This window comes from Clarias gariepinus, chromosome 4 (genome assembly GCF_024256425.1).
Source record: "Clarias gariepinus isolate MV-2021 ecotype Netherlands chromosome 4, CGAR_prim_01v2, whole genome shotgun sequence".
Taxonomy (NCBI): domain Eukaryota; kingdom Metazoa; phylum Chordata; class Actinopteri; order Siluriformes; family Clariidae; genus Clarias; species Clarias gariepinus.
Window position 1 is genome coordinate 16,204,875 of NC_071103.1, and position 25,311 is coordinate 16,230,185.

At 38.6% G+C, this 25,311-nt stretch overlaps 1 protein-coding gene across 3 annotated transcripts; it reads right to left on the reverse strand.

Annotated features, from left to right (window-relative positions):
* Positions 1-61: 61 nt before the first annotated feature.
* On the reverse strand, positions 62-25,009 carry tax1bp1b (Tax1 (human T-cell leukemia virus type I) binding protein 1b). 3 transcript variants are annotated; one of them, XM_053493728.1, is made up of 18 exons: positions 24,892-25,009; positions 22,721-22,918; positions 15,660-15,762; positions 14,976-15,166; positions 14,541-14,699; positions 11,414-11,562; positions 11,063-11,153; positions 9,426-9,611; positions 8,481-8,732; positions 8,224-8,379; positions 7,394-7,463; positions 7,127-7,245; positions 6,855-6,980; positions 4,109-4,195; positions 3,209-3,386; positions 2,638-2,789; positions 1,593-1,675; positions 62-1,279 (listed from the first exon to the last, which is right to left on the reverse strand). In XM_053493728.1, exons 2-18 carry the CDS (start codon positions 22,856-22,858, stop codon positions 1,078-1,080), a joined length of 2,442 nt encoding a protein of 813 aa, XP_053349703.1. In that variant the 5' UTR covers positions 22,859-22,918; positions 24,892-25,009; the 3' UTR covers positions 62-1,077. The 3 variants fall into 3 exon arrangements, with proteins under 3 accessions (XP_053349703.1, XP_053349702.1, XP_053349704.1); XM_053493727.1 differs by having other exon boundaries at positions 8,224-8,382; XM_053493729.1 differs by lacking the exon at positions 4,109-4,195 and having other exon boundaries at positions 8,224-8,382.
* Between the last annotated feature and the right edge of the window lie 302 nt (positions 25,010-25,311).

Consider the following 25,311-nt stretch of genomic DNA (forward strand, 5'->3'; position numbering starts at 1 on the left):
TACTTTCAGCTAGGAGTAAGTGGCACTTATCTAACCACAGTCAATTCAGCAGAACCAACTGTTGTTTCAAACAAAACTTTATTGATGTATATCAGAGTAAGAAGAGACACATGAAAGGGAAAAAAAAGGATCTAGATCTTACATTTTTATCTTGAGCCAAAGGCTTAAACACATTAGTTTGGTTAACTGAGACAGATGAAGTCTAGCACTGGGTCATGTTCAAGAGTGCAATGTTGTGTACAGGTTGTAATATTAAATGTAATATGATATCCCTTCTGTGCAGGATAATGTTACTCTCTAAATTTATTAACATCAGACTGTCTTGAATATTAATCTTAAACTGAAAAACAATTGTGATTTAACTTTAAAAAAATAATAATAATCTGTAACCAGGCTTAATTTGTGTTAAGGAAATCAGACCCAAGACTTTTTGAATTCAGTGCACAGTCACAAGTAGCATGCAATTAAAACAGAATAATGGCTGAATAATCAGTTGATTTAAATCAAGAAACAAATGTTAAGAATTATCTTGGTTCCTATAGCTTGTTCTTTATTTGTGATATTTAAAAGCATTTCTAAAATAGATTATTTTATGACTATATGATCAGCCTGTTATGTATAAACTAGTATCTTGCCCTGACAGTGCAGAACTGTGCCAGATGAGCACAAAGGGGAATCGGGTAATACCTGACATATTATTTCATAAAGCCTGGAGAGTGCTTGCAGTTGCATGTGTTTAGATGGTACACTGGCTATATGATTATGCTTGTGACAAAGTGACAGTAAATTGATCTGTACAGCCTTTTCAAAATAACCCCATTCTAATAAATAGCACCCCGAAGAAATCAAGTCATCCTGCAGAATCTCTACTTCAGTGTGATAGTAACCCACCCATCTCATGGGAACGTGAGCGTAAAAAGAAATCATTAGCAAAGAAATAGTCATGAGCCAATTAACTGATTGCTTAGAAGTAAATGCTTACAGAGTAACATGCGGCTAAGTGTTGACAGCTGCAGTTATGTGGTGATAAAAATGGGTTTGAAATGAATGTTGTGAAGATGATCCTCTCTGGCTGGTCTATTCGAAATTCAGCGCGTTGCCATCAAAATGAGTGAGCACGTGCTTCTCAAACAGCTGCTGATCACAGTCTAGGGGGAACTGCTCGCTGCACATGGGACACACCTTCCAGTGGCTCTCCACATGCTCCTCGAACTTGGACTGGTCATAATTCGGAGGAAAGATGACCTCGCAGAGTGGACATCGCTTCTGCAACTCCTCGCTGCAAGAGAGCAGGAGAAATGTGACACATAAGAAAATGGTCGAGACAAACGAGGAAGTAGGAGGATGAAAACAACAGAAAATAGCCAGGGCGAATAAAAGACAGTGCATGTGTGCGTTTGTGTGTAATAAGCTGTTTTGATGATGCGGGGGAACTAAGGGAGTGAGGCAATAAAACAGCATCTGTGTGTTGGGCGACGTGGGTGGCCCGTGCAGCCAAGTCAGCCACAAACACAACTCCTGCAGAGCTCAACAACATGACACATGACAGCACTTTCTTTGTGGGGCGTTCTCAGGGTTCCTGTGTGTTTTACCTGGTATCAAAGCAGAATGGCATTTGTCCATCATTGAGGAAGTGTGTGGGTGGCTCGCTGACCGTGGCCTGATCGTTGGTTTGCTGTAGTGAGAGAGAGAACCCAGGTCAAAGAGCACTCACTACTGTTAACTACCTTTGTCAGCAGTAGTATTAACATCTACCATCTGATGTGCACCACAATTCCTCAATTAGCTGCAGTGTTTTGAGGCAAGCTACAACATCCTTAATGAGCCTCCACAAGTTCAGCTATGGCAAGCTCAGCTAATCCCCACTCAGCATAGCAGAGAGGGCACAGCACAAACTATAAAAAGATTTTCCATCAGATAACGTGGCACGACACAGATAATATCCAAAATCTGAAACTAAATGTACCCTGACCAAGGTTGTGTGTGTGTTTCTCATTACATATCTATTCCTGTGAATGTAGAAAATTTTGTACATTATTTTGCAGCACTATTTATTTGGTCAACCAGAAAATGCTGGGAAATGACTTGGCAGACCTTCTCATTTCATATCCTGAACTTAAGATCTCCCTGCTGTCTGCCAGAAAGGTAATTCTAGCAAGGATTGTTTCAAATGGCAGGTGTCTGTAAACTCATGACTATTTTGTTTATTGTACAATTAATAGTCTATCTGCTCAATTCCTAGCTCCACCCATATTTTCCTGATTAGCACCAAAGGCTTCCTGGTAATAAGAATGAAAAAATTAAGTCCAACTCACATGACAACAAAAAATGATTGGCTAACTGTTGAATCATAGATTGGTTACCATAAAGTTGCATATGGTGGAAGTGCAATCAGGCCTGCTGTGTATATTGCTTGTGTCCAGAACAAGTCATTTAAAAAAGACTGTCAAAAAGACAACCCTCAAAATCGCAATATCGGATAATTAAACTATAAAGCGCTTTAATTTCATACTCTGCATCTGTACCTGTTACCTTAATAATATCAGTCATAATTAAGCTCAATTAGCAACTCATAAGAAAATCTAATTACATGAATAATGTTTTTTTTTTGCTGATGTGAAAAAATGAACCACTCACATTGTTTGGCTGCTCCTCAGGCTCCTCCAGGCCATCAGGGCGGCTCAGGTTGCGGGCAGGCTGGCTGCACACCACATTACTGTCCCAAGATGGAGGTCCAACGGGAGGAAGCCTCGGCATCTGATCATCTGAGAATTCTCCATCTGCACTGTCTAAACCAGCACATACACAAACGTAAGTTAGAAACTACCCTTAATTTATATATATATATATATATATATATAAATATATATAGAGAGAGAGAGAGAGAGAGAGAGACGCACTAGGATATTATATTCACACATCTATATCTATATATATATATATATATATATATATATATATTTATATATATATATAGAGAGAGAGAGAGAGAGAGACGCACTAGGATATTATATTCACATATCTATATCTATCTATCTATCTATATATATATATATATCTCTTTATATATCTTTATATATATAAATTAAGGGTAGTCTATATATTCATATATATGAATATAATATCCTAGTGGATATAAACAGCTTTTTCAGTTATTATTATTATAATTGTTGCTACATGTTTTGTACCATGTGGACGGAACACTGACCCCTGCTTTCAGATGAGTATGGGTTTCCAAACATCAGTTCTGCAGGACGCTGGGCCACCAGTAAAGGAGACGGGACATCTGGCTGATATGGCATGGCATACTGCAGAAACACTGGTGGTACATCCAAACCTTCATCCTCCTCCTCCTCTTCCCCACGGCTGGCACTTCTCTGCAACTCCTGCTATCAAAGACGCATTTCATTAAAGTCCAGCCAGTGAATGGGAAAAAAAGTAATACTAGAGAACTCTAAATGGCAAAGCAGTGGCAATACATGATTTAAATGCCCTAAATGGAAGCTACATTTAAATTTTACTGTTACTAAATGGAGCTGGGCTGCCAAACGGAGGCAAAATAAAACCTTAAAGCAGCAAACAATTTATTGACGGCCGTTCAGATTTCCATCAGTTTTCCTTTCACTCCATCTTTAGCTCCAGACAATACATCATCTGCCACAGTATTTTAGCTTTAACGTTATGGACTCACTAGCCACCCTCTCGCACAAACAGTTTAATTAGCCCCTTAATTAAAAACTCCTCTGCCTGTTCAAAGGGATGCAGAGCTTTGCCTTCTACTGAAGTTTTCTGCAGGCGCCAATTTAATTTACAGTCTCAGCCTCAAATTGGGTCATTTTGCTAGTTGAAGCGTTAGGCTCTATGCTCTAGCTACCTCTCTCAGCAGTGCTTTCTGTTTTTTGGATAATTTTTTTCTGGGGCTGCTGTGCATCCCTTTCTGTGGTCCAGAGTAATTGAATGGAAAATGAGGCCTTGCTGGCTCTGCTGCCCCAATTAGAGAGATACGTTAAACCCAAACCAGATCCTGGGAGGGAAAAAAAAACAAGCACTCTGCGGGCATTTTTAGATTGGCACAAGTCCTAAAAAAAAAAAAAAAGAAAACTCGCACCCCTTCCAGTTTCTCCTTCTCTTTGGATAAAACAGCGAGGCTGTCCTTCAGCTCCTTTAGTTCCCGACCCTTGGCTGCTACCTGGCTCTGTGCGAGAAGTAGAACATCAGTGTAATATTAGTTAAGAGCATATGGTGTTAATAACAGTGAAGACTGGGGGTATGAATAGCAAGAGGAACAATATTCTAGCAGGGTGTTCTTTTGGCAAGTATGTAGGGTAAAAAAATCTTTAATCAATAAATAAAGCCTGCCATTTATCACTACTTGCACCGCCTCGGTCAACGGCTGCACAATAGTCACTCCACAATGTTCCTCAATGTGTTTAAACAAAAACCCAACAAGCCAGCCCTTACATTATGCCGTCTTGCATTGAACATCTCTTGTCTATCCTTCTTCTGTCTCCATGTCTCATGTATACAGCAGTAAAATGCTGTCTCCAGTCGGCGCTCTTATAAACCTGCCCTGTCTGTGCAGTTGTGCTGACAAGTGATACCATTCAGGGAAAATACTTTAAGTTAAAGCAGTTATGCACAGACAGAAGAAAAGCAGTGCAGGGGCAAGTGATTAGGGCTCAAACTGTCCCTGTTCTTTATTTACAAAGCAGCTCAGAGTGCCAGTTATGATCTACTGTCAGGTTTCCACTGGTTAGCATTAATAAGTTACATCACAAGAGGTCATTTAGTGAGTTGTGAGACTAAAGCAAATCTGTCTGTGTTTCAAAGGAGCTCAATAATTCATTGTTTCTGGCACAGCACCTATTGATTGTTTACTAGAACAGTTTTTAAATGAACATTTGTTTTATGGTTTGTTAAACTAACATTTACATGAAAGTCCACCTCCAGAAAATCAAAATGCTTGGGTTTGTATTCGTGTCACTCAAATAAAATACTTGAGTACTGATTTGTTTAAAGCACATAGCATATAATTTTTTCTTTTTTACATTTAGTACTGTCACTAGTAATACCCTGTTAAAGCAGCTAAGTTTAATGTGAGCATTATAAAAACTGTTATGCACATTTGAATTATGTTGATTAAAAACATGACAGTGGAATATGACAAAATATATTTTTATATAATGACCAGAGATTGCACCAATCCAATACCCAGAATCAGGGTCAGGCTAAGATCAGCAAAATTAGTAAACGGAACATGAGAGAGAATTCTAAGCTTCAGTTAAATCTTTTCATAGGTTACATTTCTAAAACATTTATTGGCCAAACAACAATTTATTTAAAAACATCATGCAATATATTGTATATATAAAGATATTAACAAAGTCTATGAAATTTTGCTATTTCCAAAAGAGATTAGGTTTAAGATCAGGCAAGAGTGAAAAACATCCGATGGTACTTAAGTTATATTTAAAGGTTATCTGTTTTATTAAAAACAGCTGGGTCCATAAGTATTTGGACAGTCATTCACAAATTGGACTTATTAACTGGTGTCACAATTTGTTTGCTTCATTATAAGTTGACCTTTTCACAACAGTCCCTCCATTTTCACAGGCTCAAAAGTAATTATAAATATAAGGATTATTTTAAATGGTGCCTGAAAACTGGAACCCATGGTAAAGATGCTTAAATTAAGCCAAAGATAATTGGTGCTCTGGTCTCTAATTCAGTTCTGTAAAAAAAAAAATGCTCAACTGGGTTGAAGCTGGTAAAAAAAAAAAAAAAAAAAAAAAACGTTTTGGAAAAATTTTACCCAAACCTTTCCTGGGATGTTTTGGGTGATTATCTATCTGTACTCTGTAAAGGCAACCTTTCGGTTTGGGCACCCTTAACTGAACCTAAGCAAAAATTAACGCACCATACACTTCAACTTAAGATCCACTGACAGCCATACACGCCCATGCTATAACACTGCCTCCACCCTCTTATACAGGTGACGTGGTGTGCTTTGGATTATGAGCTCTTGCCAGTGCATTCCTTCTTTTTAAGAATGTACCAAACTTGTTGATTCAGTCCCTCCTAAAGTATCTGTTATCTCTCAGATAGGTCTGTTTTGTTATTTTAGCCTATTTGAACACTTTGAATTTATGCGTCGACTTTACACTTCACATTTTGATTATTTCAATTCAAACCATTGTGGTGGTTTACAGAGAGGAATTTATGAAAATTGTGTCACTGTCCAAAGGTGAGCCGGCAGGATTATATTTCATAGTACACACAAGAACCACCTGTCTGCTTGTACAATAACTTTAATGTCTAGGTGCAACACACGCACATAAGACTATTCATACGTCTGAGAGAGAGAGGCAGAAACACAAAGAAAGAGAGAGAGAGAGAGAGAGAGAGAGAGAGAGAGAGAGAGAGAGAGAAAATGAGACTGAGTCAGGTTTTTTGCATGTGCCGATACAACACTACCATAAAACTTTGGTTACCCTACCGCATGCCTTGCAAAGGCCACTCAACAGTGATGTAAAAACTGACCAAAATCATAAAAAAATTATGCCCAGTGCATACATGATTATATGGCTGCCAGTCCTGACTGGTACTAAATACGCATAAAACTAACTGTATGTAAAAAAATATATATTATAATAATATTTTTTTTACATACAGTTAGTTTTATGCGTACACTTCCTATGGTTTAGTACTGATCAGTCAGACTAAATGTCTATGAACTGCCTATTAAACCCGGTCATGTTTAGGAGAAGACAACAGGTAGCTTCTCCCCAGAATCGAAGCCAGAGTTCAATGCTTACACAGACAGGTTATACATTGGAACAGTAGGGGGCGCTGACCTTATAGCGGTCCTCCTCAGCTGCCAGCTGCAGCTTTAAGTTCTCGTTGATCTTCGCTTGCTCTTTCCACTTCAGCTCAAGTTTAGCCAGCTCATCCATCAGCATGGCGTTGCGCCCCTTTTCTTCCTACAGTACATGTTACATTTACAACATGTCTTTGGTACTAGTATGATTGTAACTGAATGCTCCATAAATGCTGGTTTTAAATAAATGCATATGTCATGGCTGATGTTATGATAAAATGACTATAAACAGGAAAGGAACTGACTTACACATAACATCTGTTTGCACTTCTTGTATTTTTCACTCTTATCAAACACATCCTTACTGACACCTTTCAGCTTGCCCTGGAGAATAGCATCCAGCACGCTGTCTGATGAGCCTGGGCTTCCTGCCATAAGAACCAAAACTTATTGATATTTTTATACTCAGTAACAAACACTGTTTTTACAAGCATCTGTTTTTTGAATTATAAAGTCAGATGTTTAGATAATACACAAATAGCATGCTATTAAGCTAGGACACACAAGAAGATTTACCTGGCACAGATGCCTCAGGGCTGGCAGACAAAGGGCCAGTCGCTGCATCTAAACCAGGACTCCTCTTTGCCTAAAAAAACAACAAGGACCTTCCATTAATTGCTGTACCCACTATAAGCATGATGAACTGATGTGTTACCTACTCCAGTGTTCGAGAATCTCGTTCTTTAACTATCCCTAAGGTTGAAAACATGATTTTTAGATACTAGATGAATGATTTATTAACTGATTGGGTCAAACACTATTATTTATTTTTTAAAACCTTTTCCGTACTTCCTAGTTTGTGATGCAGTGAAGGAAGACAAATCTTCTATACAAATTATTACTGCATTTGCATAGTATATCCTGCTAATCCAGGATAGTATAGCCCATCCTGGGAAAGTAAAGCTATCCTGGGTAATGTTATAGTCAAAAGGAAAGGTATATTCTGTTTGTTAAATAAATTGCTCAGTATCAGACAAAAACTCAGAAATTAGGCACTAAAATACTAACTCCATCTACATGTAACAGATTTCCTTCCATTTTTTAACAAGGGTAGAGGTGATCCAAATTTCTTGGGCTCTAGAACGGTGGGATGTTACATCAGCTCGATCAGTGATCATGAGCTTACAAAAACACAACCCAGGCCTAAGTTGACTGAACCTTCTCCGTCACCTCATATAACCAGCAGCTGTGGTCAGCTACATAACATCTGCTCAGAAAGTCACTAGATTTGTCGCTTATATTTTTTTGACGTGCAGGGGTCGAAAAAAGTCAGCAAGTTGTTAAGCTGGCAACACTGTCAGAGGATTGAACTGAGCCTTAGATTATACAGAGATGCTTTTACTCACCCCTTGCTGCTCAGAAAGCTTGACCACCTGTTTCTGCAGTCTCTGGCACTCCTTGTATTTCTCCTTATAATGTTCTGCAGCCATCTGCAACCTGAGCTTTAAGTCTTCCACTTCCCTCTGCAGCTCAGCCAAAGCCAAATCCTCAGTTTCTTTACGCTGCTAAGAAATAGACTTTACTTTCACATCACATGACTTAAAGCTGGTTGCTCAAGTGTAAAATAGGAATTCAGAAAATGTCATTGTAAATTACAACTTACTGTCTCCTGCATGGCCAAGTTCTTCATTTCCTCCATCTGTTTTTCTAGACGGCTGCACTCTGCCTGAGCGTCAGTTTGGCCCTGTCTGAGCGTGTCAACCTCTAGCTTGACCCGGTAGAGCTCAGCCATGCTGCGATCCCGTGCATTAGAGGAGTCCCGGAGCTCTGCCGAAAGCATGGAAGCCTGCTGCTGAGTGGCCTGCAACTGCTCCTCTTTTTGCCTCAACTGTTCTCTTAATGCCTTGCTCTCCCCCTGAAAGCACACACAAACATGAAATCGTATTCACACAAACTCACAACCCTTAAACAACCCTTTTTCCTACCTGGGGTACTGTCAAAATATTTTTTTACCAGTAATACATGAGCCATTGCATTATTTAAACTTTTAAATTCCACTGTGATGCATGTACTGTACACACTTTGTATGAACTCTCTTTTACATAGGCAGTACATTTATGTTTGGAATATTTGAGTTTGTTTATCTTCTGTGCCTGGTGTCTTTACCATACTCTGCTGGTAAATGTCTCAAAAATAAGTCCCCCCCCCCCGAAATGTAATATTTATTTGACTTGTTTTCTCCTCTGATCTTGCCCACTTTTTGCTTTCTCTGTCTCTCATCTCCTGACCCTAAGCTGTGTTCATGCAGTCACCAAATTGGAAACAAGACACACAGATTTCTTAGAACAGATTAATAAATGAAACGTGTGTGTGTGTGTGTGTGTGTTTAAAATAGGGCGAAATATACTTGGCTGCTCATAAACATACCTGAGAGCAGCGCCAAAGTAAAACCTATGTGTGGGAAATGCTGAGTTAATACAAGAGGCCCCAAAACTTTAAAGTTGTCAGTTTCCAAAGTCAGCCAAAATTTCCAAATAGATTTCGATACACCACAGAACCAACAGCTAACCTGAAGTGGAAGACAAAGGGGTGTGTTGGTTTATATTACCGAGGGGGAACTGTTAGCCAGTAGCTGGCGATGCTGCTTGTCTTTCTCTGCCAGACAGGCTTTAGCTCGTGCCAGCTCCTCCTTCAGCTGTGCAATGGTGTTCTCCTTATTTACATCCACTGACCTCAGCATCTGCAGCTCTGCACTTAACTTGGTGTTCTCTAGCTCTCTGTTCTTCAGGTGAATCTGGGTCACACAGACACACACACATACAGAAAGAGAGAGAGAGAGAGAGAGAGAAAACTCATTGGCCTCATTTGTCAAAGACTTAAGAGACTGCAGCACATGAACACAAACGGTCCATAATTATCACCAGGCTGCATTTCCGCTCTGCACAGAAATGTGCTGCCTACCTCTAATTATAAGCGCAATAAGAAAGTACCGGCAGCACTGGGCAAACCCACACAGCCAGGGGCAACAGCAATGAGGTGTGGGTCTAGCTGTGTTTCCGTAGCTACAGCTCCATGTCACGCCTAGTTCCTGTGCCCACCACAAAAAAGCAGCAGAGACATGGAGAGCTGTGAACAGAGCTAGGCCTGTTGTTCCCAGAATGCAGGTAAACTCAAAAAAATGAAGCACAAACCTAATTAAGGTCTGCTTTAAGAATATAGAAAGAGAGTTAGATTTATTGGCTCTGAATAAAGTGAGCAACCAGTGTTCATTTTCTTCAGACTCAGGTATGATGGCAAATTGTCTAAAATCAAACGTATCAATAGAGCCCGGTATTTAATGCTAGATGGTCTTATTTTAGACTAATGTTGTTTGTGCATTGTCCCTGATCAAAAAAAAAAAAAAAAAAAAAAAAAAATGGAGTTTATGGAGAAAAAATTGAGCGTGTTTATTCTCTCTTAGAATCAATGCATGAAATGACCATTACAATTTAATTCAATTTAACGTTCCCATGTCTGCACTGATCTAACTGATTATGTAAACAGCAACCATATTAGCAGCAAAGTTAAAAAATATCACTCAAAATTAGATAAATTTATTCATTCACCCTGGACAAAACGCCAATCTATTGCAACGCAAACATCCACTCATTACACTCATTCACACACTACGTGCAATTTGGGAACACCAATTAGCCTAATCTGCATGTCTTTAAACTGTGTGAGGAAACAGGAGTACCCAGAGGAAACGCACCAAAGCACAGGGAAGACATACAAACTCCACCCGCACAGACCTGAGTCGGGAATCGACCCTGGAGGGGCCGTGTTCACTATGCTACCGTGCCGCCCTAACACGTTTTTAGTTGGTTTTAATGTTGTGACTGACTGCTGTCTCTCTGTAGCCTTAGAAGTGTTTTTGTTAAAAAAAAAAGTTAAAACAACCACAGAGCTAAAATGTGGCACATGTGTTTATTCAACAAGCCATAAGCCATACATCAGCCGTACGTTTGTGGCATTAGCACTGGTTTTCTGTACACATATTTACCAGGTTCCAGTCCACAACAACAACAAAAAAGGTCCTGGTGTAGTGGGACCATAGAATACAGATTGTGACAATTTTTGCATTATGATATCAAAACTTTAAATTTCTTCCCATCCTTAGTAACGTGTGTATGCCATGATGATGCCATGTACTTGTATCAGTTTCTGGATCAATGTAGTATGTAAGTGAGCATTGTGGTGTTTTACCTTGTACAATTCTTTCTCATCCTTCTCATTCTTTAGCTGAGACTCCAGTGCTTCTTTCTCAAGAGTGAGCTTCTTCACGCGATCTTTCAGGCTGTGAGGAAAGAGATTGTTCACACAATAATTGCAGTATAAATTCCTACTCAATCAACAAAGATCACATTTTATTCCTATATTGTTTAGAATAAAATAAAAAGAGCTTAAAAGAGATTAAAACGTTTGATTTTAAGGTATATCACAATATAAGAGGCCTTGGATATGCATACCAAATATAGCAATGTAGTGGCTGTCATTTTATATTTTTCTGAGCAGTAGGCTGCAGTGTAAATGAAAATGGCATTAAAATCAACACACCAGTCTAACTCTGTCTCCTTCTGCAAGCCTTTCTGGGTGACCCCAATAAGATCCTCTTCCAGCTGCAGCAGTCGTGCTGTGTTCTCCTCCATTCTCCTTTTCACCTCCTCTCTCTCCTCCTGTAAGCTCTGAGAGGACAGCTGCAGCTCCTATAATATACACATACACTTCTTAGCATTCATAAAACTTGATGTAGGTTTTCCAACAGAAAGCAAAAGAATAACAAAAATATTATTTCCCAATGCAGCAAATACATTCATTCATTCAACACTCAAATTTAAACAGGTTTAAAACTCTCAACTTTACTCTGACTGATATTTTAACTGTTAAAATGTTGCACTTTAAAAGCTTACTTATTTTTTTCAAGCTAAATTTTTAATATGTTAAGAAACCTAATTTTAAAAAATCTAATAAAACATAAAAAATGACTTTTTCAGAATTCCCCTTTACTGTATCCCTGTAGGAGCAAAATCCTTTATAAAATTATTCTAGCAGCACATAAAACAACATATAAAAGCGCAGTCATAAAATTAACAGCCACAAATGGGTGGGCAAACTCATCTTAACTCAATTTTCCCTCTGTGCTCATAGAAATATCCTTCCTTCTACAAGCTCTACCCAAAGTCACCCAATGATGCCTGCAATTAAACTAAACCAAAGTAACCTTTACTTGTCACATACTGTATACAGTACAAGTCAAGTTTTAACACAAGTTTAGATTTATTTTTCTACATTTTAGAAAAATACTGGATTTTCTTTTTCAAAACTATGACACAAATGTCATTAGATAATTAAGTAATTAAAACAACAAAATGTCAATTTTAAGACATAAAGGTTAGTTGTTCTGCAGTAGTTCTTGTAAACAGTATTGTCAAGTGCACTTGCAAAACCCATCAAACACCAGGATAAAACTGGCTCTCATGAAGACCTTCCTAAGAAAGCAAGACCAAAACTTACCTCTGTTGCAGAGGAGCAGTTCATTTAGAGTTACCAGCCTCAAAAATCACCAATTAACAACACCCCAGGTTAGAGCCGTTATGAAAGCTTTACAGAGTACAAGTAGCAAACACATCTTAATATCAACTGGTTCAAAGGTGATTTTGGCATATTTTGGATGCCTTCATCCATAAAAATAAAATAAAAAGAAATGCAGACTCGTAGATGTGTTTCTGCTCGTTACAGCTGTTAAGAGTGATTGTTTGATTTATCATAACTGCATGTCACCCAGTCTACTCATTCTACCCTGATCTTGCTCTTTAGGGCTGCTCTGATCAGGATTTCTGGGGCAATTCTCTTTTTATTTTATGTAGATTATATATATAAAAAAAAAAAAAAAGGAAACCAAGAGAATAGCCTCTAATCGACTATAGAGCAAAAATTTTCAATTTCTTAACTAGCATTAATGCCGAAATGCCGAAATGCTTATATGAAATGCGACTGTCCTACTATACTCACTCGTTATAACATGCAGCACATTAAACAAGGCTGCATCAATGAATAACAAATAATAAACTCTGCACTGAATGTTTTAAATAAACACAGACACTCACTCACTGGTGAGCCAATCATGACTATTTATCAATAAGAAGCAAGGGCAGGCATTTCTTTATAAATATCAGAATTTTTAAGACCGTATATTCCTTCTCTTATCATCCAGAATGTGCGCAGCCATGCTGAATAGTTGCTGTCGGCCAGCATGCACAGAGGGAAACGGCAATCCCCGGGCTGCCCCTGCCACAGCTGGAAACTGCCCTTTTCTCTCTTACCATTTTTTTTTAGCCTTTTTCCTCTCTTGCTCAAGCTTTTTAAGGGCTTCTGCTATAGGTGGTTGAGTGAGGGTCGGCTTTAAAATTAGCTGCTGCCTTTATGGATAACTTTTCATACTCAAATTATTCAATCACAATAGTATCGGTTTATGAGATCGGCCAGTCGAGTGAAAACCGATCTGTAAAAATTAGTAAGAGTACAATTAAATCCCTTTATTCCAATATCTTAGCTTGTTTGGTGGTTGCTTTCAAAGCAGAGGATCAGCCAGGATATGGTGCCTCTGGAGCACAGAGAGTTAAAAGTCTTGCTTAAGAGCCTACAGTAGCAGCTTGGAGACTTAACTGCTCAGCCACCACTACCCATAAAGACACTGACACTGATGTCATTTATTCATTTACTTTTTCATTATGGAAACGCCCTGTAAATCATGCCAATCCTCATGAGAGTGAACGGTGATGTACTGAAATGACTTTATACTAAAGATAATCCAGCAAAACTGTATAAAATTATATGGCATAAAAGCAGTAAAGGTGCACAAAGTATAGCAAGTTCAATGTCTTTTCAACATGGTGAACAGTAGGACTCTAAAACAATCGTACTTTGGATTGTGTGTGTAAACAGGCCAACATTAAGCTGACTTGGTATGTTTGCTTATATGCGAATCAAACTGAGCATGCTAATTTGACTTGCACGAAGATAACAAAAATAAGCGTCACACTCCCTCAATCTGTGGAAACTGTGGATTAGCTACGTAAGTGCTATTGTGATAATTAAAATAGCCAATATGGGCTTAATATATTCAGTAAATCAGGGCTTAGGAGTTCTGATTCTGATTCTCACAGCAAAGAACTGCAGCTCTTTTTCTAATCATTTTGCATTGTTGTTGATTACCTAGCTGGTTATGTGATGAGCATGATCAACAGTGTTCAGGTGCTGAGTTACATTTTATATTTCCATATCAAAGTATAAAAGTATCACAGCCATTTTATATGAACTAAGAGTACATTAATCTCTTAATATGTCTGTGAATTGTTATGTTACAATTACAAGCGTCTTACATAAAAGTGGCAAAGTGTCTTTGGTATGGCATACAGTGTATAAACCAAGTACATTTAATGTAAGTGAACAATAAAATTTAAATATCACAATCGCTTTTCCTCAGTTTGACAATGTCGCTTCAATGTAGTTAGCTAATTTTATATTAGGTAGTAGTGCAGCTAGATACTTTATCATACTCAGACTTTGGCTGTAGCTTAGCTATTTTAAATCATGCATAGTGTGTTGCTCACAAATGATTTAAACACTTGTTAAAAGTTCCACCAACTTAAAAACGAGCCAAGGAGAGATCTCCAGCTCTGACCTGCACTTCCTTCCTGAGCTGAGCCGTGTTCTCTCTCTCCTGTTCATACTCTTTCTGAATTCTTTCTCTCTCCTCCAGCAGTTCATCTCTCTCTTTCTGCAGGAGCTCCATGCTCTTCAGCAGCTCCTCCTTTTCCAAGCGTACCTCCTCCATCTTTTGCTGAAAAACAATGTATGGGGCAAACAGAGCACTCATAAGCAGGAGTAGGAAAATGTTGCACATGATTTGTTTTTTATCAAAGCCTTACACTAAGGGGTGAATCAGACAGGAAATTGACTAAAGCTAAGCAAAGCAGCTCACATAAGCTCACCTAACATATGGTATATATTAGAGAATGAGCAGCCATTTTTTTGTGCTCAAAAAGAGTGATAATTAGGCATTGGGGAGTGTTTGGCTTTTTTGTAACACAACTTACAGCTCTCTAGACATGCTTACCTCTAAATAGCTGGCTTTAGTAGTGACAACCAGAATGTCTGATCCACCCTCATCCTCCACAGTGAGCAGCTCTTCCTCAGTAGGGCTGTTTGCACGAAACTGAAAAGGTGTACTGGCCCCACGGATCTCTCCTTTATGAGTGACATAACAGAACTGGTAGAACTCACCATCATCATTGGGGACATAGTAACCTGCACAAATATTTATGAAAACAAATCGATCTTGTTAGTCACGTTATGATCATTGAAGAAAAGCTTCTATGGATGATTTTGCCAAAAGCTTACAGAAAGCCCTCTGGAGAAAAATTGAAAAAAAAATGAAAATACAGCCTCCATTTAACACCATATTTTACAACTCACATGTGCAAACTAAAAGTGTGCTAGATCATAAATCGCTTTACTATATCTTTCTGCTATCTCCGGACCAGACTGGTGCACATTTATCTTACATTTTACAAAGATTCTAATATGTGACCTAAACCACTGCTATAAAACTGGCCCATCAACACTTGGTCGTGCTAATAGGGAGTTTGAGTGTTCCATATTTTATTGCGTCTGTCGTTTGGATATTAAAAGCTCTTAATATACCTCCTAACAGGCCATAGCCACAGTGCTACATTGTACTGGAGAAGTGGGGGGGGAGGGCGGCAAGGTGCAATACAATATTATGTTAATGTCATGTTACCTTGAAAGATCACTGATCTGTTGACTGCAGTGCCTTCTGTGTACACATCTGGTAGGGGAGACCACAGGAAGGTGTAGTAGTCACGAGCCGTGCTCCAGCCAACCTATGAGAAGAACAGTTGAGCAGAATAGCATGGTAAACTGGCTAGTTTATTGTAAAAGAAAATGCTGTAAATATGTACCACAATTCTAAAACATGGGATCAGTATGGTTCACTTGACATGTACCTTAAAGAAACACATCCTAACAGATTTAACTCACCAATCACATAAAAAATAGGTATAGACAACCTATTTCTATAAAATGAGGACTATTTATTCTGCCACACATGCAGTCTAATTCAAAGACACTAGATGCAGTGTTCAAATAGTCTTAGCATTACCCGTAGCCTGACTCAGTTGTTTTCATCAGCGCTACCCTTTAGCACTAAAGCCTGAAAGAAACATTTAGAAACTTGTGCACACGTGTGAGCTCTGCATGAGTTATAGCGGGATGATTGATACATGGCTCTTCCCAGCTGCCGCATGTGCCAAAACCTTGTTGGATATGTTCGGTTGCGGGAGCGCGGCTACAACTCATGCTTAACAGGAAGAGGAAAATAGGTGAAAATTTTACACATACTTCAAACTAGAAACCAAAATGTAATTATATGAATTTTATGTGTTGTTAACTGATGGCTGATGAGGGGGTGTACAGAAAATATATCCATAAGTTCAGCCGTCTTCCATAAAACTGTCAAGCAAAATCAGACTCACGTTGTACTGGCTGTGGGTCCCAACACTGGAGCACACACACACACACGTTAAACAAGTCTGCTGTCTCATAACTGTGCACACAAGAAAAGCTATAGCAAAGCGATTAAACATGCATATGTACAAATCCACAAATGCAGAGTCACTGGCAAATGTTGATATTTAAGAGCTGCTCTCACTGCACAGTTCACCACAATTAAAGTTGCCGTAATCCCCCAACTGTACAAGGGAGAGTAGCCTGGGGTGCTGAAGCTGTAAAGAACAGGAAACCATTAAACCCAGTGCACCTACTGCACGCTGGACACCGCTCACTCATTAAGCTTGTTTAAGGGGAATGAGGGCGAAACTGAACCCCTATGTTCTTCTCATTTAAAGACCAGGGAGCAACTCGCAGCCAGGGAAACCTAAAGTGGCTGATCAGCACACCACAATATAAAAATGGGAGGCTATGACATTTAAATCAGTTAGATGGTTTATATTAAAACTTGGCGCTAAAAACATTAATTTCTTAAATAATTACTTGGTAAAACCTTTTTAATTTGGAATATACAAGACAATCACTACTAGTAATATTCCTCCTAAATATCCCTATTTTCATGTTTGACCAGGTGCAAAGAACACTGGATGATTTCTACAAGCACATAGGAACTGCAAGCAAATCATGTCACTGCCCCCTTGATGCCTTAAAGCCTCAGCAGCAGCATTTTTTTCTTCTGTCACCCCCATCCAACCCCCATACCCAAACACCATCTGTGACTTGATGTAATCACTGGTGGTGGTTGGGGGGTGCACCACTGAAAAGCTCTCCATGTTTTACAGTTGCTGCTAAAACAATGTACAGGTGTGAATTTTGGTCAATGTCATATTCTCATTAACGCTGATTCCAAGGAGATAATCAAGATTTTATAATGTCATGTGTTGTTCTCCTCAAAAAAAAAAAAAAAAACGAACAGCATACATCATGGTGGCTTTATAACACCTTTGCTTTCGCTTTGTAGGACTATAAATATGAGCCACTAAAGTCCTAAAAAGCAGTCAATGAATCGTTATCACTGGCACTGGAATCACCATATAATAAAAATCCATTCAAAACCTGACGTGGGGAGAGCAGCTTAATGCTCAGTTAATTTACTTTGTCAAGCTACTAATTTTTCTTAGCTGTTCAATGGTATGCCTTTATTTTAAGAAGCATTTGGTGTTTGTGTTTACAACTTGTGTCTGAAGTCCATCATTGGCAACCTAACACTGAACATGAAAAGCACTGTGATAAACTGCTCTGTGTGTTTTAATAGTATTTTTCAGGATGACCTTCATAGAAAAATATAACACTAAACGTATGCTTTTCTTATATTTGGGCAAAATATCTTTGCGATACGTTTTTATGAACAAATTAATAATGATATTAACAAACTAATAATAATCATTATCATCATAATAATACTGATAATTGCATACTGTTTAGACAAGAATTATTTTATTACTGTTATATATTCAGAAGATTTTACACTATTTTCATTTTGGAGAGTAAAGGTTTAATTGTATATTTAAAATAGAGTCATTTTGTAAAATAAATTTAACTACTGTTGGATCAGGACACAATAATCAAGGGCAAATGTGGGTCTGGAGGCAAAAACAGTTGACAAGCGCTGATTTATGGTTTGTTTTGTAAAACAAGCATCAAATCAAGTCAGACTTGAATCTACCTGCAGCAGTGGTAGGAACATATATCAGGACACAATAGTGACTGCTGCTTCTCCTCTGACAGGATAATTATAAAGCAGCGTTCGCCAGCTCCACCCTGGTGGCATGTTCTGACGCTACAAACACGACGTGCACAAATTGCAAATCCTCTGCTAGAGCTCCTATTTCAAAGAACAGAATGCTGGTGCTTTAGGGAACTGCCAATTTGTTTAGACCAGAGACTAAAGAGCCACGCTTCATCTAACATATGAGTTACTGTAAAAGATTTCAGCTTAGAACATCAATGAGGATACTGAAATGCAATCGTTACTTAAAAGACACAGCTAGATATGCTGAATAATAAATTTCACTAAAGGGTGACAGGAACTTAGAAATGCAAGAAATATCTCCACAGCTTCAAATATCTACATAAGCCAAGCTATACGAAGAAAACAGAAAAAACAACAAGTTGCTACCAGGACTCCATTTTATCAGTCCCATCGCAGGTAGTGTGAAGTCTCCCCTGAACACCAGGTGGCAATAACATCCTTCTGGCAGCCATAAGGCAAAGTCACAGCTCTAGGCCAATGACTCACAGATCAGGTATCCATTTTGGCATTGTTTAGCATTTGGCACAGCACCCACCCATCTTTCAGCAAAGCAATGGCTAAGTGAAGGATTTATAACCCATAGGTTCTTCCTCCCTAAGGTTTACTCCTGCGTCAGGACGTCTGTGAGCACTGTGGAGGCACAGATGAACATATCTACCTGCAGGGCAATGCTGTGTTTTATATACCGCAAACTTTACGCTTCCAGAAACAGCCTTCAAAGCTCCAATCAGAATCTCACAAAGGCGGCAATGACAACAAAAAGATATACGTTAGCAGCTGTACGTGACAGAGCATCTATTGTGCATAAAGTTACACCAGTGGTATTTGGCTTCTGATCTTTTCCTAAACTGATCTAGGTTTAAAACAGGAAGCAATTTCACATAATCATAAAGTTTTTCCATTAATCAAAATTGGTCATCAGCTACTTTCTTTGAAGCCATTTAGTCTAAAAGGCTGGATCTTAGGCTGGGTTTCACTGGAGGTTATTCCCACGGCTCTTAATGAAGAACACTGCCTGCAATGCAACACAGCTGCAAAGGAGGAGAAGCCCTCCTGACAGCTTGCTGTAAAACAGCTTCATCAAACTCTGTCCAGCACATAGAAGCACTCATACACACACACAACCCAAGAGGCTCTAAAATTCCTCTTTGATCTCATCAGACCAAAACCCAGACACTGAATCTTGTCAGTCACCATACAGTTCTTTCATACTTCTTTCCATCTAAAAAACCATTAAATGTTAAGTCAGTCTTTCTATCTGCAGCAGCACTTTCGTTAACACAACCAAGACAGAGAGTGTGTGTGTGTGTGTGTGTGTGTGTGTGTGTGTGTGTGTGTGTGTGTGTGTAACCAGCAGCAGCTGGAAGAAACTGCAGCATGCAGATCAAGCCAAAACGCTAAGCTTACCCTGCCAGCAACTATAATTCATACCTAAAAGCTCCCACGGCCATTAAGCTACAGTAGTTCTCTCATAAGCGCTCACAGACACAAGGTGAATGTTCACCTACATTCCAAGCAATTTACACTCAAACATGAAGCAATGTATAATGTCGGTCTCAAGCTCGTGCAACAAACATCTTTTATTGCTAAAGTGCTAGGCTAGGCCTCATGGTTTTACCTCAAAAGCAAATGTACCCTTTCAGAAACACAAAAGCCACTCTATGTCCAATTAAAAACAATAGCACATATGTTAAATTAATAAATAGATGAAATGTTCAGCCCTTCAATCCCCCTTGTACCAACAAAACACTCAAACTCGTCATGGCATGGACCCCACAAAACCTCTAAAGGTGTGCTGTGGTATCTGGCACCAAGATAGCAGCAGATCCCATAAGTCCCACAAGTTCGAAGGTGGGGTCTCCCTAAATCAGATTTGCAGAGACACAGCAAATTGCAATGGACTTTGTGTCTCGACACATTTCTGTCATAGCCAGCAATTTTGTACTACTGTAGCTCCTAGCTTTGGCTCTCCACATCTTTTTTGGACCATATTGAGTAGATACAAACCCCTGCATAATGTGAAAATTCCACAAGCCTTCTGTTGTCTTGTTGATGTGATGAACCAGTCACCTACCCATCACATTTTGGCTCATTATCGGAGTCACTCAGATCTGTATGCTTGCATATTTTTCCTGCTTCCACCAATCAATTTAAAGAACTGTTCTGCCAGTGGTTTTAAATATCATGGCTTAACAGTGTAAATGTCGCTAGGGGCTCCCACATTAAGGTAACATCCCAGATTACCTGACTACTGACTACTCAGCCAGGGAGAGCCGAAGACTATCACATGTTTCCTCCAAACCACCAACCAATCGACCACATCTTTTTGAACTGCTTGCTCACGCACCGCTGGGGGCAGCGTAACACACAAAGAGGACAGCGCTATCTACTCCTTCTGCTTGCCTGAGCTCACAGACACCCCTGATTGGTCCCTTGAAGTGCCTCCCATCCCTTCCCGCTGAGAGAGCTCGGGCAATTAGCTCTCTCTAGACCCTCGACTGTGAGAGGCTACAGCATCACCCAGGGATCAAACTTGCGATCTCCGGAATATAGGTAGAGCGCTTTATCACTGTGACACTCAGGGACACATTTGAGGCTTTTTCAATTTAATAGATTTCTTAGGTTAGCCTAAACTTGTTGCAGCAAGAGACACTAACCAATTAGCTCAGTTGGATAACATTTTCCTCCTGTGTCCTAATGGTGCATGGGCAGTTTGACAAGATGAAGATGGTTGGTATTACATGTCCCGGAGGAAGAATGGGATAGTCTTCGCCCTCCCATGTTGATAGCTGAAGAACAATTTAGTAAGATTTTGGCTTACTCTGTCCTGTAACCTACTTTTTTTTTTGACAAAGTCCTTGTGGACTTTACAGTTATTTATGGAAGTCTGTTTTATTATGAATATGAAATTGAATTTTGAGTTTGTGTATGCTGTCAATTATAGTTTTTTTTTTTTTTAAAAAGATCTTTGAATCATCCAAAATAAGAATCAGCATGTTAGACTTCTAAAATTTCGAAACTGGAATCTGCAAAAATATCTGCATCTCTATTTGCAATTTAAAGCTCATAATTTTTTTTTTTTTAATTACACACTATTTCTAAGGTACATTTTCATTTCCCCCCCCCAAACTTACTATCCTGAAGATCCCGAATATACAAGCTCTTGTTAGCAGTATTAGCCTCACAGTGTGCCTAAACTTAAGAATAAAATTATAGATTATTATTATAGATTATTATTATAGATTAAAATTATTATTCTAAAATTATAGAATAATAAAACTTGCAGCTTTAGGATCTGAAGTTGAGTCACAGACAATCAGAATAGATCCACATTTGAACATATGTATTTTCCACTAAACCAGACTGGAAACGTCCCTTGTTGAGAAAGAAGTTGGATGTGAAATGTCCCACCCACCTTGCTGTCATTCTCCCAAAAAATTACTTCAAAACACATATCCGTGCTGTCTCTTTTGTGTCTGTTTTGGGCAGATAAACTGGCGATTCTTGGGTGGAGCTAAGCCCTGAATCGGAGGGGGGGCTTACTCCTGTTTTATTCTGGGGTAATTGTAAATGTCACGAATAATCTACAAATTCATACATCAGGTTTACAAAATTCTAATTATTAATCAAATTTAAAGAAGAAGAAAAGAGACAGGTGCTCATGTTTTTGCAAGTATACACAAACACACACCAGAGACAGTTTCACCCCTCAAACATACGTTTTCATAATAAGTCTCCTCCACCGGAACACATCAGAAGTGTGAGTGTGGGAGCAACAACTTCATGTTTATTTTTAAAAAATATAATAAAAAATTAAAAAATAAAGAAAAATTTTTTCTTCCTTTGCTCACATTTTTTTATGGCATGAATTCCATAGATGTTGGAAACAATGTTTTTTTTTGTCCATGTTGACCTTACAGCTTCACACAATTCCTGCAGATTAGTTGCACTTTCATGTTACCACTCTCCATTTTACTAAAGATGCTCTACTGAATTCTGATTCTGATACTGTCCCTGATAAACAACCCAAGGACGACGGCGACAGTTGCAAGGAAAAACTCTTAATTTTTATCTGCATGATTTTATGCTTTGTGCCATCTTCACCGAATGTGTGTTTGTGTGTGTGTGTGTGCGCGCACTGTGTGAGTCTGTAAATGGCAAGAGCTTGGGGTCCTCAGCAACATATCTTCCCCTTACAGCAATGAGGCTGGCATGAAGACATATTTCACTGCAGCCAACCATCAAAAGTTTAAAAATAGAAAAGAATAAGCACATCCACATATTTGGGTGATTGAATAGATTCATGAACGACAGCATGTTTGTAAATGTTCCTAACAAAGTGCTTAGTAAGTAAATCGTTTGATCTTTAAGAATGCAAGTCATTCTCCCAAGGAAATCTGAAGACTACAAGATTTTCCCCTCAAACCAATAGGGTGGTAGAAAGGAAATCAAATCAATGGTCTGCTATTTGCACAACAAAACTCTTTAATATAAATTAACCAGAAACAGCTGAGCTTTACCTTGAATATGCCAACCCAGTCCTTGGGATGGGGCTTGATAAATTGTGTGAGTGTGTAATGGCATTCCAGAGCAGCATGAGGAAGGTAGCTTTTCCCCACATTCTGGAAGATGACATGAGCAAAATTTGATGTTTCCATTGTACTAGGTGCTGATGTTTCCTCCCTCCGGTAAAAGTCTCTATTAATCAGCAACTGACCCTGTATTAAAAACATGAGACATAAAATAATAGACAAGTTACTTTTAGAAATGACATATCCAGTACTTCCCCATATTGTACCCTATCACAGATACAGGCCAAAAAGTCAGGCGATCGGACTTTCCTAAATTTCAACAATAACAACTGTATTATATAACAAAACATATCACATAAATCGCTTAAGACATAACAATGTGGCATATCGGGATTTCTGATGTTCCAATTTTTTAAGATTTTAAAGATGAAAGATAACATAACTAATGTGAGTGTGGGCATAAACCTGTTACAAGTAAGCACACCCTAAAACCATGGCAACCCTGCAGACTTCTTTCAAAAGACATTTTAGTTTAAGATGGAATTGCTCATAAATAAAGGCATAAAACCAAACTACATTTACAGAAGACATAAACCACAGTACATTGATAAAATTCTTAGCCACACTAAAACAGTAAATGGTGCAAAGAAAGCCATATGTCTTCAAATAACTATCCTGGGCAAGGTGGCTCAAAGCCCACTGCAGTTGTTCCCATGGACATCAAAAAACATGTTGACTAATCCAAAATATGATTAATATTTTTAAAAGTACCCACTTTTGACAGCTGTGCACACTCTTGACATTGACTTAGTCAGTTTCCTGTGGTAGTCACCTTCAAGACTGTTGGAATACCATTCCAGGAGTTCCCAGAGTTGGTAAGTACCTCTTGGTCTTGCATTCCTGGGACAGTCCTCATGACAGCCAGTTTCATCATAGCATTTGATAGATTTGGCAACTGCACTTGGGGTATCCATTCAAATATCTTGAAATTCTTTGGACTGACTGACCTTTATTTCTTATACTGATGATAGACTGCCTTTTCTTTTTGATTAACTCTGTATTTCTTACCATAATATGGATTTGTACAGTAGTTGTAGTAGAACTAATAGGGCTATTGACTCTGTCCCCCCCCCTTCCACTGCACAAGACAACTGATGGTCTAAAGCACATTAAGAAGGCAATAAATGTCACAGATTTACTCTTGACAAGGCACATTTGTAAGCTGAAAACCATTCCAGGTGACTTCCTTATGAATCTGATGTGAGCATGCCATGCCAAGTTGTCATCAAAGATAAATGTAGCTACTTTGAAGAATCTTTAAAAAAACATATTATGGGTTGTTTAACACTTTATTTTACTACATATTTCCATACTTCTTGTTTTATAGTTTGGATGTCTTCAGTATTAATATACAATGTTGAGATCCATAAAAATAAAGAAAAATCACTGAAGGAGAAGGTGTGTCCAAACCTTTGACAGGTAGTGTATATGATCAACATTGATTAGATAGATAGATAGATAGATAGATAGATATGTTCTTTCGGTGCGCTGACGGTGTTTAACCTCGGTATTATTATTTTTTTATATTATTTTATATATTGTATTATACCATACTTGCTAACACATAATTTTATAATTAGATTGTTAAAAACGTAAACACTTAACATAACACTTTAATTATTATTATGTGCGACGTCACCGAGCTAGGCTTGCTAAGCGGATAGCCGAGTACATTACTACGTCATTTATTATCCACGAAGTTCGTTGCTAGTATCACGAGAGCCACTAGGCTAAACAATAACAAACCAAGTTCCGGGTAATTACAAAACCTTATTCATTAATTTATCAAATTACAATCTTAATACATGAACACGTTCCAATTCAAATCTGCTTGTCAACTAAACGAAAAGAGAATCAAGCTGTTGTGGTTTTATTCCACATAAAACCCTGTACAGTATATAGAGGAGCGCGTTTGGCTGCTAGCATGCTACTTCAGACAGCGGAGTATTAAGTCACTTTTGCTAGCGTTTATTCACTAAGCTTCTATTTAACTCCTTCATACCTGACATCAAAATCCTACTCAAACTAAAAGTAACCAACCAAAATGCTATACATAACAGAATATAATTCGTATAAAACATATATAAAGCATGACCTACCCCATGTTTTCCAACAGACAGAAGAAACCCACGGTCGTCTTGTTGACGCAGTTTCCAGACTCAGCTGTACATTCCCCACTCCGCTTCCGGGAACATAGCCACGTGATGGTCTTACGCACATTCGATCATATTTGCAACATGGTTTCTTGTTACGTGGTTTTCAGGTTCACAGGACACGCAGCTGTTATTATTAGATCAATCAAGCAACCTTGTAACCATCCACAGGACCGACTCTGTGCACTGCTACTGTGACTCTTTACAGTACACACTTACTGTAAAGAGAAGTAGACAGTAACATACTGAACAAAGTCAACATTTAATCTTTTGTCTTCCAGATGCACAAACAGATGACAAATATTTTGTGCAGCCTTTTTTTTAAAGGAAATTGAAGAGTAAGTTTAAGTACCTTCAAAAACCTTC

What these genes read in the sequence shown, in the direction of transcription:
- tax1bp1b (XM_053493727.1), bottom strand. Translation starts at nt 22,858, where the DNA reads ATGGAAACATCAAATTTTGCTCATGTCATCTTCCAGAATGTGGGGAAA. An exon ending in AGCTTTCTGAGCAGCAAGGG is followed by an intron (nt 7,464 to 8,223) that starts GTGAGTAAAAGC and finishes TTGTTTTTTTAG; the next exon opens with GCAAAGAGGAGTCCTGGTTT. An exon ending in ATACTCATCTGAAAGCAGGG is followed by an intron (nt 2,790 to 3,208) that starts GTCAGTGTTCCG and finishes GTGCTGGTTTAG; the next exon opens with ACAGTGCAGATGGAGAATTC.